Source organism: Haliotis asinina, chromosome 2 (assembly GCF_037392515.1).
Source record: "Haliotis asinina isolate JCU_RB_2024 chromosome 2, JCU_Hal_asi_v2, whole genome shotgun sequence".
Classification (NCBI taxonomy): Eukaryota; Metazoa; Mollusca; class Gastropoda; order Lepetellida; family Haliotidae; genus Haliotis; species Haliotis asinina.
In genome coordinates, this window is record NC_090281.1 from 44,560,718 (window position 1) to 44,577,656 (window position 16,939).

The following is a 16,939-nucleotide window of genomic DNA, read 5'->3' on the forward strand; positions in this document are numbered from 1 at the left end:
TTGGGTTGTATGAACCATCTTTAGAACCGGCATAATATTTTCCGGACCTGTAGAAGTACACGAGAACTATACCGAGACCATGGTTCACACCAGGAAGGCGAAAGTCTTTATTCGTTGGAATCTCAAACTCCCCACAAATACGTTCATAAGCGCGTCTATCATAGGGGTTATTCGTCATACTCCACGCTTTATCTTGGGGAAGAGGAGCACTTATTTCCTTCAATATTCGTCTCGTTTGATAATAAATATGAAACAAAATAACCGCCTTACTCAGTTCGTCTATACCATAGTCTGGTGTCACACCCGACCCTGTCGTCGCACACCACACAGCAAAGTTGAGTTGGTTCTGCCAAAACTGCATTGGGTTTTGATTCCAATTTACCACCGCCTGCGCGTTATTAACGGACACGACATACTTTTCAAAGATATCAATAAAGGTTGTTTTAAACCCAGTACCATCTGCATTCACCACGATTTTCAAGTGTGCTAAATCCATATTATAATTTATAATTCATATATTATAATATGTACATAACACTTCCAGGAATAACTAGCGGTGAGGCCGTTCAGCTGACGCACGCGATCGATAACACGTCAGGTCAACTCGAAGTCGCACTCTGCGATATCACCTACCTACCGCAATGGACTAACATTAATATCAGCAACAATAAGCTGTTCGTCAGTGGAACTCGCAGTCAAATAACTGACGGCTACTACAGCGTGTGCTCGCTAAACGACGAGGTCTTCAAACCCCTGGGAGCCGAACTCAAGATGAACGACTCAAACGGCACAGTGGTGTTAATCAACAACGGAAGAACCTCCTTGAGACTCGGCCGACCATTAGCGAGGATACTCGGTATGTCTCCTGACGAGATAAAACCAACAACAACCGTCACAGGCACGAAGTTACCCGAACTAGTACCGTACCGAGAGCTATACATTCATCTCGATCAGGTTAGCACAACGTACAACATTCAAGGAGGACACCCTTCCACTATACTGAGAGCAGTGCCGGTTAAAACTGAGAAATTCAACGACGGTAGAACCGAGTCATTTTCACCACGGCAGTATAAGAGATTAACCCAGGGCAACATACCTGAACTGACAATATCGGTTTACCGAACACTTAGATCAATATTGCCGTATTATTATACAACGGGATACCCCCACGGGTTCTATAAAACGTTTAATAAACCTCCCTGGGGTTTTTATTACAACAGAAAAGTCTATTAGCCTCTCACCTATTATCATTAGGTATGACCTACTCCTTATAGGCTTCAAATACATTGATAGAATATTAACTGAAACCCAATTAAAATATTTTTCAAAATATATATTATAGGATGGGTCTGTACCCAGTCGTAGAGGAAGTAGCGAAGACGTTGGAAACCGTAGATGGGTTCCGCTTGAGGCAGTTATGTGATGTGAAACGTCAACTAGAACAAGACCGTGACACGCGGAAAGCACTATGTAAAAAATATAATAGAGCTTTCAATATCGTGGATGGGGCTGACACTACCCTTATGGCAACCAGCATGGGACTAGGGGCGGCAGGCGTTGGGTTGTTAACCACCATCGTGGCTGCACCTATAGTGCTAGGTATTGAAATAACGGCTGGGGTGACAGGGTTGGTAGGGTTGGCGCTTAAGTTAGTATCACGCAGACTTAATCGTAAGGCATTGAAACACGACGAGATCAGGGTTCTGGCTGAAGCAAAACTCAACACAGTGAGTGAGCGAATTTCCACGGCACTCTCTGACAGTAAGATCTCAGAAGAGGAGTTTAGTTCAATCCTCTCTGAACTCAAAAAATATAATGAAATGAAACAAGATATTCGATCCAAGTCTCGTAAGTCTGCTATCAGCGAGGACGAGAAAAAAAAGTACATAGCACAGGGAATACAAAAAGCCCAGCAAGCCTTTATTATGAACACCAAAGAGATCGTAGGCGGTTCACATTAAACTGTTTCATCGATATAAACATAACATAACCGTAAGCGAGCCACCGATCCTATATGGTCAGTCAAAACTTACAACATAGATAAAGTGGATATGAAAGCCGACGAACCTAACTTGTACTACTTGAGGGATGGGCCGGGTAGGGGGTTTGTAAGAGAAGAATTATTGATCGTACCGTACGGCACAGTGTTACCGCCTGCCAAGTCACGGTAAACGTGATGGCGTAGCTTTGTAGTAGGGGCAATAGTAGCAAGAGTTAATGGTCCCACCAAAGCCTCATTTAGTAAATGAGGCTTTTTAGAGGGGTTTTTGAAAAGTGTTTTCGGACTGTCATTCCCTATACTACTCTATGTTATACATGATATGTTAATTCACATTGCAGATCACCATCACTGTTGTCGATCGTCAATAAACAGTCGTCTACAAAAAGTATTGCCCACTTATTTATGATGGATATCCGAACAAATCTTCAGCTTGGTACATCAGAGGACCTAAGCAACAGTTCCTAGACGCAAACATCCCAGGTGTTCGATGCCCTATTCCATCACGTGACTTTATGACAGAAGACCTTGATTCCGTGGTGGTAGGAGCACTGTTAACAGCCCATGCAACACTCCACACTACAGGACCTGTCATCTCTGCCAAAGTAGAAAAGGTCAGACGGCCTAGCATATCCTCTGTTGAAACAATGCACTACCTATCAACTGCCGGAACCGTCCAGATTAAAAAGTCTACTTACCTAATATATATGTTTTTATTTCACAAAGTCTATTTACGAAACACTAAATGTTTATCCAAAGTTCACAGTACAATAAAGTCATCATATCAATGTTCATCCTTCTTTAAATTGTATATGGTGACGTTTTCGCCATAACATCGCCAAGGGAAGGTTCCGTTCTGTCCAGACGGTGACGTTTTCGCCAGGTGACGTTTTACTGTGGTGACGTTTTAGCCTTCACCCTTTACTTATATAGTTATCCTGAACGAAATATAGAAACGTTATATCTAGCTACCAAATGTGTTTTTATATTCGAAATATTCAGGGTCAAGTTACAATAAACATTATATTCGTGTGCAGTATACAGTCTGACATTACATTTGTTGGTTAATATATTTCCCCGTTAAAAAACGACAGAGATGATACTATGGAAAATATGTTCGCATTCGAGGTTGGAACCCACTTTTCAAAAATCACGGTCGTCAAAAATCACAGTGTGTGTTCTCAAGGGAGGCTACCCTGTCTGTCCCGCGTTTTCAATCTTAGTTTTATGATTGTACGAGTAAATATCTAAGGGTCAAAACCTTACGAAGGTGTTGATTTTTGAGTAGTTCTTAGTGCCGGTATAGATTTCACTTCAGAATCGAGCGCAATAAAAAGACCATTCGCTGCGATACTACAAAATGGCGGGTAATTTCAAAGCCCCATCATTTCACATTTGAAGTTTCATATTTGTGAGTACACTGTTTGTCTATGTAAATCACCTGTTATCATTTTACGTTTGTACGAAGTGACGGAAATATGTAGAAGTTATATAACTAACAACAACGTTTTATAATGACAAAATAACAATATTATTTCCGTATGTGACAGTATCACGAATTTAGGTGACACGTAAAATCGATTGAATCTGTCGTAAAATACTGAGAAGACACACACCATTAAACTCGATACTCACTTTTATGCTTTGATCACGTGGTTTCTCTTCCAGTTATGTTAAAACTGAGTGATTCTTTCCGTAAGTTTTAAATTAACCCATCGTACGTAAATGCTTTTCATTTTCCTCCCTGGCCATGAATTTAGGGGAGGCAACTCTCTTTTCGCGGTTTTCTGAATCTTGGACACTAGACACTCACTGTGATTACAACATTAAACCATGCAATAATTCGTACGTTTACACGGCACACTGTCATAATGAACGCTTAATATATATTTCATCATATTTTTCTAATTTCACAGAATTCTGAAGCTGGTTGTAAAAACATTTGCTGAACCAAGAGCCGTTACTTGGAAATGTGGGTACAGTGCCAGAACTGAAACAGAAAGTTTGCATGTTCAAACAAAAAGCACTGATATGTATTTATATGGCAGTACTGGACTGTATGGAGACAACGTGTCAATCTGCAGCCCTTGTATCATGGTAAAATGGTGATATATTACATATCCCGGTGTTAGGGGTTTTCAACGATGTAAGACAAAAACGTAATTTTTATCTTAAATATCATTTAAAGTTTTGAGTTTGCTAACCTTGAGTGATAAAGATATCTTCATCTATTTCACACAAAAATATCACGTTTCCTACAAAGGTAGCGTTGATGACATCGTATCGGCAAAACTGTAGCCGCTTGCCACATCTGGGTATTTTGTATGTGTTTTCGACGATGAGCCATACTTTTCCCTCTGCACAGCGAGAGAGCGTTTTGATCACGTGGCTTCCTGTTTAATACATAACCTACCAACAGCAGACGACTGACCTTGTCAAATTTCCCTCGCTATCTTTTGTTAAACAGGCAATTGATTTTGCATCGGAAGTGGTATTAACGATCTAGGGTAATAATATTGATGTTTATTTGCTCTTTATATAACTTAACTTCTGGATTTCAATTATCAATGAAACGTCTCATGACAGTTACTGGGCATCTGACCTACCGATGAAACGGTTTGTGCACTCCAATCGCACACATACTTCCCCGATATAGAGCTAGCTATGCAACTGTCGAAATCACCTGAACGTCAAATTCAGCTTGCTTTGGGATATGTAGTATGAAATGTCAACTGTGCAATGAATTTACGGAGACTGTCCAACCCCTTGTCAGGGGATACCCTTCCTTGGCACAGACAGCATATCTTAAAGGGCATGATGGCATGGCTCGTTGCTCTTACTACAGTGATGGCATGGCTCATTGCTCTTACTACAGTCGTCTTCACCATGCCTCTGGCTTTGACTCCGAGGTCCATCGATGGTACGACCCTGATCATGTCTAGGTCGTCATGGAATATGATCTTTTCAAACTTTCATGGAGTAAACCCATATACAGCCTCAGAAAAAGTCCATCCAACAAAGCTAATCTTGTCCTTTTTGATAAAGCCAATGAAATTATTTATATCATTGAATTTTCTGTCCCTTTTGACAGCAACGTGATTGACAAGATTCAGGAAAAGCATGATCAATATGCAGACCTGGCCGTTGAAATGTCTCGCTTACATCCCAAGTACATAGGCACTGTTATCGGTGCCCTTTGTTTGATACCTCCTGAACTCTTGGTGCAGATCAGGAGAGTTTTCCTCCTGAAGCACAGCCCATCTGACAATCTGGGTAATGCAGAAGGCTGCAGTGTTGGGGAGCCTTCACATTCTCTGGAAAGTTCTTAGTTGGTTCAACTAGGCAGCGTTTCCTGGGAGAAGTCCCATTCGCAGTCTGGGTTGTGTGTAGAGGGGGCAAGAGCCATGAGCTGATGATGAGCCTTACTGGCCTTCTGTGCAATACTGACGGTCTTCAAACTTCCTCCATACACCCTCTGAGGCTATCTTTACTTGAACAGTTTCTTTGAACGCCAGCTGGGCCATCCATTACAGTTTTTGAGATTAATTGGCACTGATTCAACGCTGCTGACACAAACACAAAATTCACAAACTGCAGAATAAAGAACAGAAAGACACAATCAAATGTAGAAACTTCTGGAAAGATTAGATCCTGACACTTCCAGACCACTAATTGTTTTGGTTGTAGACCTAAGAACAACGGAGGTATGGCCTGTTACAGAGTCGACTATTTCCTTAATGCTCATGTATTTCTTTGATCATTTAGTGCTATTCCATTGAGACTCAGATGAAAAGAAACTTGAGTTCTAATTAGGCTGTGCCATCATGTTATTTCTTTGTCAATAGGGGCACAGGAACATTTTGTTAGAACTTGAGTTGATTCTTGCTGGAAATGTGAAATTGTGTTTGCATCATCATAGTGATGTAAGTATTCATTTCGGTACCTTGAATGATGAAATCCATTGTGTTTTCGCAGAGTTATGACATTTTTTTAAAACGTGTTAAAAAAATTGACTAACTTCCAAGGACGATAACTCCAAAACTATTCAAGATATCGATATGCCTTGAACAAATTAAGCTTTCCAGGGTATTGGCTATCTAACAGTAACAGGGTATCAAACATACTTGTGCCCTATGGAGAAGAACATTTTTAAAGACAGCCACTGTCAAAATGTAAAAATCTGCAAAAATACAAATGACGGAAAATCTGTCATGGCTCTCAAATTCCACTATGCATTGAATCAGTGGACAATGACGTCTACATTGAGTGGAAATTTGGTTAATTTATCTCTTATAGTTTTGGAGATACACATGTATTAAGGGTGGATTTTAACATTTTGGGTTGTCTGCCCTTACAGGAAGCCAGAAGTTATAATGTTTTGTTCATTGTGTACCTTTCAGCACATACAGGCTATTGTCCCTCAAAGTTTCATAAATCGCCCCAGTGGTTAGGTTGGGAGAGCTGGTAATAATAATAAGAAGAAGAATCATAGTAATATTCGGATAATAACAGTTGGTCTTCCAGACTTTCGTCTGAAGACCTAATAATAATGTGCCCTTTTAACAGTACCAATTCCACACTAGGTATGTTCATAACCCAAACAATGAATAGCACAGCATATTATTACCAACAGTAATGTTCTACTAATCATACTGATAGCTAAAGCAGAGAGTTTGCCGGTGTGATTACGTCTGTGTATTTTCCTCATTAATAGAAACTTACTTTGTTGAATGCTGACACAGTTTTGTGTACATGTAAATGTATAAATGATGGCCACATTGTCTTGTTACAGACTGACTGACGTGTCATGATGGCGACCCAGCAGGATTTGTTTATTTTTGATCCACATGGCCGGAAACCACTTAAGGAGCAGGTGACACCACACAAACTGTCACTGCTGGTGTTGGTGTATGGCTACCAGCAGATGTTGAAGGAGTCACAGGATGAAATGGATGCCGTTGTTTTCACTGAGAGGGAAAAGAGGGACTTCATGACCTCCATACTTGACCTTCTACAGGTATGTTATTTACTTGGCATCTTTGTTCAATGGACAGCATTTATGATTTATCAATTTATTTTAAATCATAACATGTTTCTGCAGCTGGAGTAAGTTAGTGTTGTGTAGATTGATGGTGTGTTTCCAGAGTCCAGACTTGTGAAGGTCCGGGGTACATTAGTAGTATAGGGAATGGGGGTTTTAAAACACTTTCAAGAAAAGTCTCTACAAAGCCTTATTTACTAAATAACGTGTGTTGGAGGTAACACTGTGCCGTACGGCACGATCAATAATTCTTCTCTTACAAACCCCCTACCCGGCCCATCCCTCAAGTAGTACAAGTTAGGTTCGTCGGCTTTTATATCCACTTTATCTATGTTGTAAGTTTTGACTGACCATATAGGATCGGTGGCCCGCTTACGGCTATCACCCTCGTGTTCCCCTGGCTGGTATAGATACCTCACTAGGGCCCTATCTGGTATCTGTTTCTCCTTCCCACGCAATGGAGCGGCCGACTCTGCAACTACTGATTTTAGTTTGATAGCGTCTGCCGGTTTCTTACCGGTGAGACGGGTGACTTCATGGTTGATTGCCGACACCACCTTGGGTAACCTTGTGACCCATTCAGTCGATCGTTTTCCAGGGGTGGCCATCTCCCTAGCATACTGATGGCCGAACAAGCGCTCAGCCAAAGTCCTATTAAATCTCTCAACTATGGCTTGGCTGCGATGGGCTCCGGCCGTGCCACGCCTGACCTTTGTATCGTGTTTGGCTAGCAGTTGTGACACGGCACCCATGAACGTCCACTATGGTTAAGGCATACTTGTACCTCTTGTCGTGGGGTAGGAACAGTAGGTCTGCCTGGTGAACGCTATTAGGTATGTTAATACCGAACCTCCTTCTAGGCACGTAGCGTGGTGCCGGCAAATAGATCTGCCACAGGGCTTGTTTTTCAAGCCATGCTTTGGCTTCCTCCGGGGGTACTCGCGCTATTTTAGCTAGCTTATCTACTGCGCTAGCTCCTTTCCAGTACCCACGCGGGCTGTAGTAAATAGCCTCAAATTTTTTCATGTCCATACGCGTATGTGTTTATCTCATCAATAGCTATCCAACGTTTAGTGTCCATAGGCGACAGGGACGTCTTGTTTATAGTCAGTCCGTATATCTTATGTCCATCACTTCTAAGTGTGTTCATTTTATGCCTAAAGGTACGGGTCTTGAACAGGGCTTCCTTGAATCTGGCGTGTTTGATGTGTTGTTTCACCACATACTTCTTAACCCCCTTAGCCTTCCGGATCTCACTATTGTCGGCTTTCAGTATGGAGTACATCTTAGGTCTCAAACCTATGTACTCGGCTATGGGCGTGCCAGCACACTCGTCCTTCATCTTACCTAGGACCTTTTTATTTACCGTACTGTGTATGGCATGGGTCTTAGGGTAGTCGCTGGTGTCGTATAAATCGAGGTGTTTTTTCATGTCCTCGTACACGTCCTCGGTTCGAATCTCCATCAGCAGGGAATCCGTGTCAGTGTACAGCACTTCACACCTGTCACCGTACTGTTTCTTGAGCTCGTTGTAGTAAAAGTCGTACATCAGGTGTTTGGATAAATCGAGGATGCTCATCCCCACGTAAACAGGCCGGTTGAATTTTATGTGGCTTTTCTTCATGTGTAGGGCAACCAGGTTGTCTGTGAATATCTTACTACGGTTGAATGCCGGACTGGCTATCAATCTCCTGAGCTTGTCTTCCTCACTCGACCGAACCAGCTTCACGGTCACGCGTTTCCTCAGGTTCTCCATAGTCTTACCAAACACCGAGTTGTTCATGAGCTTGTAGAGATTTTTCTCAAAATCACTGGTGGCTTTTTTTCGTAGGTCTGTGTTCATTCTGATGTAGGGCTCCATCCATGGGCTCTGGTCGAACATGAGCACCCTGTGTATTTTGGTCAGCCTCATACCCAACGACAGGTACAGCTGTAGGTTGCGATAGTGAACGATGTACTTGGTCTTATTCATTAAGTTAGGCACGAGTTTTTCAACGTCTGTCACACGCCCACCTAACAAGTTATGTTGGTACTCAGACATCCAGTCTGGGTTAACCCTCATACGTTCGGGGGCCAGGGGGTAGCTGTTGTGTGATGTGTGTAATTCCTTGGTATACTCTAAGTCAACCTCGAGGATATACCCTTTGTTCGAATCTGGTGCAACCCCCATAACATCAACGTGGGGTACCCATTCGAATCCCCCTGTAGGTAGATACTGGCTCATGGCCCAGCCGTACAGGTTGTTTGCGTCGAGGTAGAGGATGTGATTGGTTGGCTTGTTAGGATCGTAACCTTTCACGTATTGATTATTTGCTTTCGCGTATCGTTTGGATGCCATGGAAATCCCACCTCGCAAGCCTTTCTCAATGAATAGGTGCATGTCGTAATCTGTGAGCAATTCCAAATTAACTCCGGTCTTTTTAAGCAAGGCGTCCCACGACAGACCTGGGCTGGTGTAATACCATGCGGGGTCGAGTTTATACTGCTTGAAACACGTCCGCCTAAACGTCTCAAACACGTCGGCTAACAGCAGTACATCTGTCCTCAAGTACAGGTCGTGATAATCACCCAGGTTCTTACAACCCAGTTTATTCCATACGTTAGTCGCGTGCGAGTAATCATCTCGTGAGACGGACGCCTCATTCAGCTTGCTATAAAAGCAGTCAATAGGGGGTAGTCTGGTCTCGGTGAACTTGACCCAACTATCCATGTACTCATAGGGGTACACACCCTTCCTCATAAGCAGGGGTCTAGTCTCGGCGTCTGTGTATCGATCGGTGATAGGGAAGGTATTGTTGGCCTTGACCAGACTGTCGAGTGACGACAGGAGGAACTGAAACGAGTCAATGAACCTAAGTCCGTTTAAGCTGAAGGAGATGTATCTCTCCATGTTGTTGGGGATGCACGTTATATTACCATCGATTTTCGCGATGGCCTGCATGATCAAGTGTGAGTCGTACCCTCTCAAGTTGTGAAAGACAACGGGGATGTTTATTGTCTTAGGGTTGATTTTAAGCTTGAGGTTGCACGCGCTGTGAGCGGCGCCTCTATACTTACCAGTTATGTGGCAGTGATCTCTCACCGAATCACCGTTAAGTGGTGAGTCGCACACGTGACAGTTAGTGCTACTAGCGTGAGCTAGCCTGTCGACTCGGGTCATACGTATGGGAGCGATTCTATACAATACATTCCTAATAATTTTTTCTTCCTCCTGCAAACATTTTAGAAACCTTTCAGCCGCGTCAGGGCCCCTATACACTACCGGAGCTTTCGTTTCCCCGTCACAACGGACGACAATGTATCCAAACCCACAGGCTTTATGCTCTTGTGTTTTGTGGGTAAAGCTACCACCACTAGGGGGTGTGGGGGTATCCCCCACCACCACCAAGGCTTCGAAGTCGGTGTATATGATATAAGGCACAGACATTTGGTTCTTGTGGTTACCGAATTTTAGGATATTATCACCTTCCTTAGGCATGTCGACTCGTATGGCCGTCTGCCCCACACCTTGGCAATCCTCCCGGTGGGATTCTAATAAATCAGCTCGTGTGAAGCCATGTAGGCATCGTTCACAGAAGTGGGTCTTTTCTCTGTGTGCCGATTGGTCATACAACAGCCTGCTAAAGTGTTTTATCCATGTGTAGTGATACTTGTCACCTCGCTGGATCATGAATATATTGATAACTTGGCGATCCTTCACCGGGCTGACCCTGTGTACTATTGTTGTGTTACCTTCGTGCCCAAAGACATTTATAGCCAGATTATTCTGTTTTTCTACTTTAGTGATCTGGGATATGGGGGTGGGTTCATCTATACCATCCCAGTTGAGCCCATCATCCTGAGGATAATTAGAAGACCTGTTCGGATTAGTGTCAGCTGGAAATAAGGCTGACCTGATAGCTAACCTCAGGCAATCGTTTCCTCTATTCTTAACGTTTACTATGGCATGTTTGTTCCTATAGTAGGGGGGCAAGGCTAGGTATGATCCGCCTCTGAACGGCACGTAGTTAGCTATGTCTAGATAGACATTATCGATTTTATCTACAGCCCACCCGGACCCCAAGTGTGTGTAGCGTTCTAGGTATTCTCGTATCTGCTGAAAACTGGTATCGATTGATGCGTCAATGGTCTCTGTATGTGTGACGACCTCTTGTTTACCTCGGAAGTAAGGCTGAACATACTCAGTGGTACTCCCAACCTGCTTATCGAGCGACATTTTCACTGTGATCTGAAACTTGATACTTCCTAGGTTATTTAGTTCCTGGTTGACCTTATCAGCTATCAGAGGCTTGATATCTGTAATGTCTATGTTTCTATCAACGTGCATGCGCCAACCTCTCAAATAGTTGCCTATAGCGCGCTCAGTGCGCACGAACTGTAGGTCAATAGCTCTATTCTGTCGTAATAATTCTACAAGCTGTGGTTTTCTCATACGGGAATACCCGCCTAAACCCAAATCGTGTGCCTCGGCTTTCAGTTGTTTTACAGTGGGAGGTTTTGCTACGGGGGCATGTGATAACAATGCGGTTAACCCGGCTCTCCCCAGGTTTGAATAACCCGTGTATCCAAGCTGTTTTGCTTGAGCTTTTAATTGTTTTACCGTAGGAGGGGCTTCTAAACCTAGTAATCTCAACAATGCTGACTTCCGTATTCGAGAATACCCGATCACACCTCTCTGTTTTGCGACCCGCTTAAGCTCGCGTACAGTAGTCATAGTGTTTACACCTAAGAGAACCAATGTCTAATTGGTTCACAGTAAAGGGAAGTAACCTTGATAAAAAATATGTGGCTGTTTCACGCACTGTTGGATATAGTGTTCCTTGTGCATGTATATGAGTAAAACATTTATTTGGTATTGAGTTTGGAGTCTATCTTGAGCAGTCGCCTACGTTCTTTTATGTAGCCCTTTTTATTCTCGTAGATGAGTTGATGTCTGACTACGTTCGCTCCGTGAGCTTTACATAGACAGTAGTGCCCTTTAACCCCGATACCACACACAGAACACGTGTAGTTAGGACTTCCCATATGGAAACAACAGAACCCCTGATTCCTGCATTTCCTACCACAGGCCTCGGTCTTCCCCATAAGTATGTATTCACATCGGTATGGAGCGGGTCTCATGTTTACTTATATAGGTATTTAATTTAATTGCTTCGCAAACCAACGCAGTAGCTGCTATACCCAACACTATGAAGCCCAGTTCACGATCCATTTGTCCCTTGGATGGTGTGTAGTACTGAGCGAGTGTGGGTTTATTGAGCGGTTCCAATCGTTTACCAGTTAGTAGGTAGTATTCTTTCATTGCTTCATCGACATCGTTGAATGTTTGAACGGCATGGTTTTCACGCTGGAGTTGTTCGTTAATAAAATCGATCCTCTGGAGGCGTTTTTTAGCGTACTCAGCCTGTGCCTTTTGTAATTGCTCAGTAGCGAGATCGTGCCGCTTCCTTTCTTCCTGTATTTCAGCCGTGTGGTCATCTCGTAGTTTCGAGAAGAGGAAATTACTCCCGGAAAATGCCAGGGCATTCACTAACGCCCCACCGACCATCATAGCTATCGTGGCCATCCTATATTTATTTCATTATATTTTCAGGTATTATCCCTTGTTTTACTAGGATGTCTTTTGTGGCCATCGCCATACCAAGGTTCATTATGAGCATACCCATATCCTGCAGGTTGAAATCTAGCTTGATAGTTGGTTGTTTAAGCACCATTTTAGTCAACCGAGCGTACCCTACGGCTAGACTGGCGACCACTGTGGCGTGGTATGCGTCGTTGACGAACGTTTTCCCCTCAGACGTTATGTATATATAAAAATAATTAAATTATAACATGATATGCGGGTCGACAGTGGGGGTTACCACCTCACTGTTGGGGGGTACCACCTCACTGTGGGAGGGTACCCCCACGTATAACCATGTTATAACCACGGCAGCACCTACAGCCAACAACAGTCGGGGGTTGATAATTTTATGTTGGTTACACCACCGTTTTTTACCGGCAGCTACTCTCTTAGGATTCTTCTGCCTGGTTACTGTTGGGGGTTCCTGTGTCACTTCCCTCACCTCGGTAGGGGTCACTTCCCTCACCTCGGGAGGAGTTTCCCTCACTGTGGGGGGTATCACCTCGGGAGCAGCATCCATCTATACTATTATTATTATTTTTTCTCTCAAATTGACAATGCTTTGCCATGATAATCGCCGCCGTCACTGGAGCCAACAACATGCCATATTTGTGGTACAGCTCGCAGCTGATAGAGCTCACGGCGTGTTCGATAAAAGGGTCTTTCTCGAGGTCTTCCCACAGGTAAAGTCGGCGCTCTGGTGGAATGGGAAGGAAGTATGACACAATACCGGTGTATATCTGGGTCATAGCCGATCCTATTGTCTTTGTCATTTCTGCTCCGAGTCGGGACTCGTATCTAGCGTACAGCTTATCGATTTCTTCGGCTGACATTTTGTGAATTTTATCCGGAGTGTAGTCTCCAAAGTAATGTTTGGCTTTGCCGCCAACAGCCAACGCCACCAGTTTCTCTCGCTTATCATCAGTGGGGGAACCCTCCACCAACAATTGTTCGAGCAATTCCTCACACTCCATCTTATAATATAACAAGTAAGATTTAGTTTTAACTATATAATACCCGATGCAGACAAAACACAGAGAAATGAAGGTTAAGTTGCACACGACAAACACTTCAAATATCATAGCTATACTTAGCATTTGCTTAGCTTTAGCTTAGCTTTGCTTAGCTTTGCTTAGCTTTGCTTAGCTTTAGCATACTATATATGCTACTGGTTGGTCGGTCTTGAGCACGAGCTTAGCGTGTTTAGTTTCAGCGAGCTGTTTCTTCACCCGTTCCCGTTCTAATTTGCTCATCACATCGTTCTCTCTCAAACACTCCTCGAACGAATCCCTGTCCTTGCAGTGAAATAAGGCCACCCATCGCGTCTGCTCCCTGAGGTCTTTCAACACCGAGTTGAACTTCTGCGTTAGCACCCAGACGCTGTGATTTGCATGCCGGCCGGAGAAGGCCAGGTGCGATAGCATGTCTCTCTTTTTTGTTATCTCGCGATTAGCGCTGCAGTCGTCCAGTATAAACAGCGTCGGTTCCCCTTTAAATTTCTCGTGAAGAGCTTTCAACCAGTCCTGCAGGCGTGTTCCAGGGTCGATTTTGTGTACGCCCGGGTCCGTCATCACCCAAGGTCGCGCGTACGTTTTATTCATTCTCAGAGTAGGGCACATGATAACGATGTTATCGAACACATCCTTGTAGTAACCCTCCAACATATCCAACACGAAAACGGTCTTCCCACAGCCAGTCTGCCCGCACACTATGGCGTAGTGTGGGTCAGTGGGGAGGTGGAGGTCAGTAGATGGCTTGCACGAATCTCCCATTGTCTATATTAAGTTGCGCGTCCATAATAACGTACAGATATAATTTCAACTTACCAGCGGGTTGAGCCTTCTTAGTAATCTGGATGGTTATCCCTTCGCTGCCGTTATCTATACGGCGCCCGCTACCATGCAGTTTATCATCATCCGTGGATCGCATGTCCAACCATAGGGCGTACTTGGTGGTCAGGTATTCACCGATCTGCACGGAGCCGAGGTCCAGGTCCTTTGTTATGTAATCCCCCACTGGTAGCTTTTTTATCTCATCCCACTGCTGGTGTGGTCTCATACCATGACTGAACAGCTGGTTGGGCACGCCCTCGATGGTCACTTCCACCTTTTCAATCTCGGGGTTGAAAAACTTCTCGCTGTCCCTCCGGAATGGCTCGTAATCCTCCACGGGGACGACCAGGATACCTTTCATCGATCGCGCCGGCACGTTCAGGTTGATATTCCACACAGTGTCGCTCTTATCTCGCACGACTGATCTATGCCTCAGTACGCGATCGTACAGGATAGCCATCTTCCCAGAGTACTGGCTTCGAACCTGCCTGGCCAGCTCCGGGCTAGTGACCATGTCGAACTCCAGAGAGATGTTGTCTATGGCATAACTGGCCTCATCACCGTTCGGCGTACGCACTACTTTGCTATAGTCGTTAAACGTGAGCTCGTATTCGAACCTATCACCCAGCGCGGCCTGGTAAAACGGCGCGTGTCCCGTGAGCAACTCGAAGTCGAGCGGCACGCAGAATCGATTCCCGTATGCTCGAGCGATGGCCTTTTCACCGTCCGATAGCTTGTCTAGCTGGTCTGGCGTGAAGGCATACCCTATGCGCGACCGGGTTGATTTGCTGATACCCTGGTACACATCATTGACTCGTTCTCCCTTGCTTTTCCAGAGATCCCCGTAGCAGTGAAACACGTCGCTGTCGTCGATGCTCAGCACCTCGTTACCGCTGATCTTGACGGTCGTTTTCTTGATGATAGCTCGACCCACGTTCCGCACTAGCTCGCGTTTGTCGTTGTCGGAGGTCAACGTGATATTGAACGCCTGTCGAACAGTGCCTGGTACCATGAGGTCATTCTCACCAAGGTTTGGAAATCTAACCAGCAGAGTTTGATTCTGGTCTATCTTGCTGGGATTGTTGGTGATGGTCACCGACTGGCGCACGGCTCTGGCTCCTAATGGCTCTCTCAATCTTCTGAAAGGATCTAATTTTCTGCCGTACATTGTTATATATAAATGAAATATATTTTTAATACTAAATAATGGATGAAGACATACCTATGGATGATATGCGGGGCGATAGTGCCCAGGCATTCGATGATGACCAGGAGACCTCATTCTCGCACGGTGACGCACTCATGGAGGGCGCCGTCGACGATTATTACAACGCAGTTGAAAATAAATCCAAACTCAAGCCGTTGGGAAGGGAATATTCCAGGTTTACCCTCGATAGCAATGGCACGCTGCGTTTGAAGACTCACCCGGAGATCGATCTCGTGAATAAACGCAGGAGAGAACCGCTTGCCTTATCAACATTGGGCAGTAAACATGGGAGTAACTTTGTCCGCGATGAACTAGGCTTCATAGATTACGGTGGCGCGCGACCTAAGCAGTATCCTCCGAAGGTCCGTCAAGGTCTGGAAGACATGAGGGACGCCACATCGGTTCAAAACATGACTTATGATATTGAAAAGGTGTTGGACGACTACAAGAACAAGCCCTTCCCGGGTTTCGAACTTACCTTTCGGGAACTGCGGGGGTTGGACCTGTTGATGCAAACCATTCGTGGACAGATCGCGAAAAGCACGGCTAAAATGAGTGAGATAGACGACCACATCGACTATGAAAAGGAAAAACTCGGTGAAACTGAGGACGAGTCTATGAAAGCCACCATCGAGGAACGAATACGTAATTTGGAAGATGAAAGGCAGGTCTGGTTGGAGACAGCGTCCGGCCACAAAGAAAAGCTTCGATCCCAGACCAACCGTGTGCGGGAAACCATCAATCAAGTCCTCTACCGAGACACCACGTTAGCAGACAGGATTCGGATATTGTTCCGGGAGCAAGGGATCACCATTGCCAGCATTCTGACTGCATTGGGTTTCATCATATCAACCTTGGTGGTGTCACTGACAGGGGGTACAGTGGTGCCTGTCGGCGGCGGAACCCCAAGTGGCGGTGGGGGTGTTAAAGACTGGATAAAAAAACTCGGGGAAGGCCTAGCTAAACTGGCTGGTAAAGCCGCCGAAGCCCTTCCCGGCATCCTGGGTAGCATCGTCTCGTGGTTGTTGGGCGCTCTGGCTAAAACTGCCATGTGGCTCAGTCAAAACCTGTGGGCAGCCATTGTCGCCGTGGCGGGTCTGGTGTACGTAGCGGCTAAGAAATTTTTAACCAAATAAGCCCCAAAGCTACCCCACCAACCACCAGGGCCGTTTTATTATCAATATGCTGCTGATTGGAGGTCTGAATATGGGTGTGTGTGGGGGGTACCCCCACATGA

At 44.7% G+C, this 16,939-nt stretch overlaps 1 protein-coding gene across 7 annotated transcripts in view; it reads left to right on the plus strand.

Moving 5' to 3' along the window:
• Positions 1–3,160: 3,160 nt before the first annotated feature.
• Positions 3,161–16,939, plus strand: part of LOC137273780 (anaphase-promoting complex subunit 5-like) — a 134,199-nt gene continuing 120,420 nt past the window's right edge. The window contains exons 1-3 of one of the 7 annotated variants that reach the window (XM_067806627.1): positions 3,161–3,410; positions 3,916–3,971; positions 6,792–7,016. In XM_067806627.1, coding sequence (XP_067662728.1) covers positions 6,807–7,016 — 210 coding nt within the window. In that variant the 5' untranslated portion in view covers positions 3,161–3,410; positions 3,916–3,971; positions 6,792–6,806. Of the gene's footprint in view, positions 3,411–3,583; positions 3,695–3,739; positions 3,845–3,915; positions 3,972–6,791; positions 7,017–16,939 lie in introns of those variants that run through there. The other 6 variants (XM_067806628.1, XM_067806630.1, XM_067806629.1 and 3 more) reach the window with 6 other exon arrangements.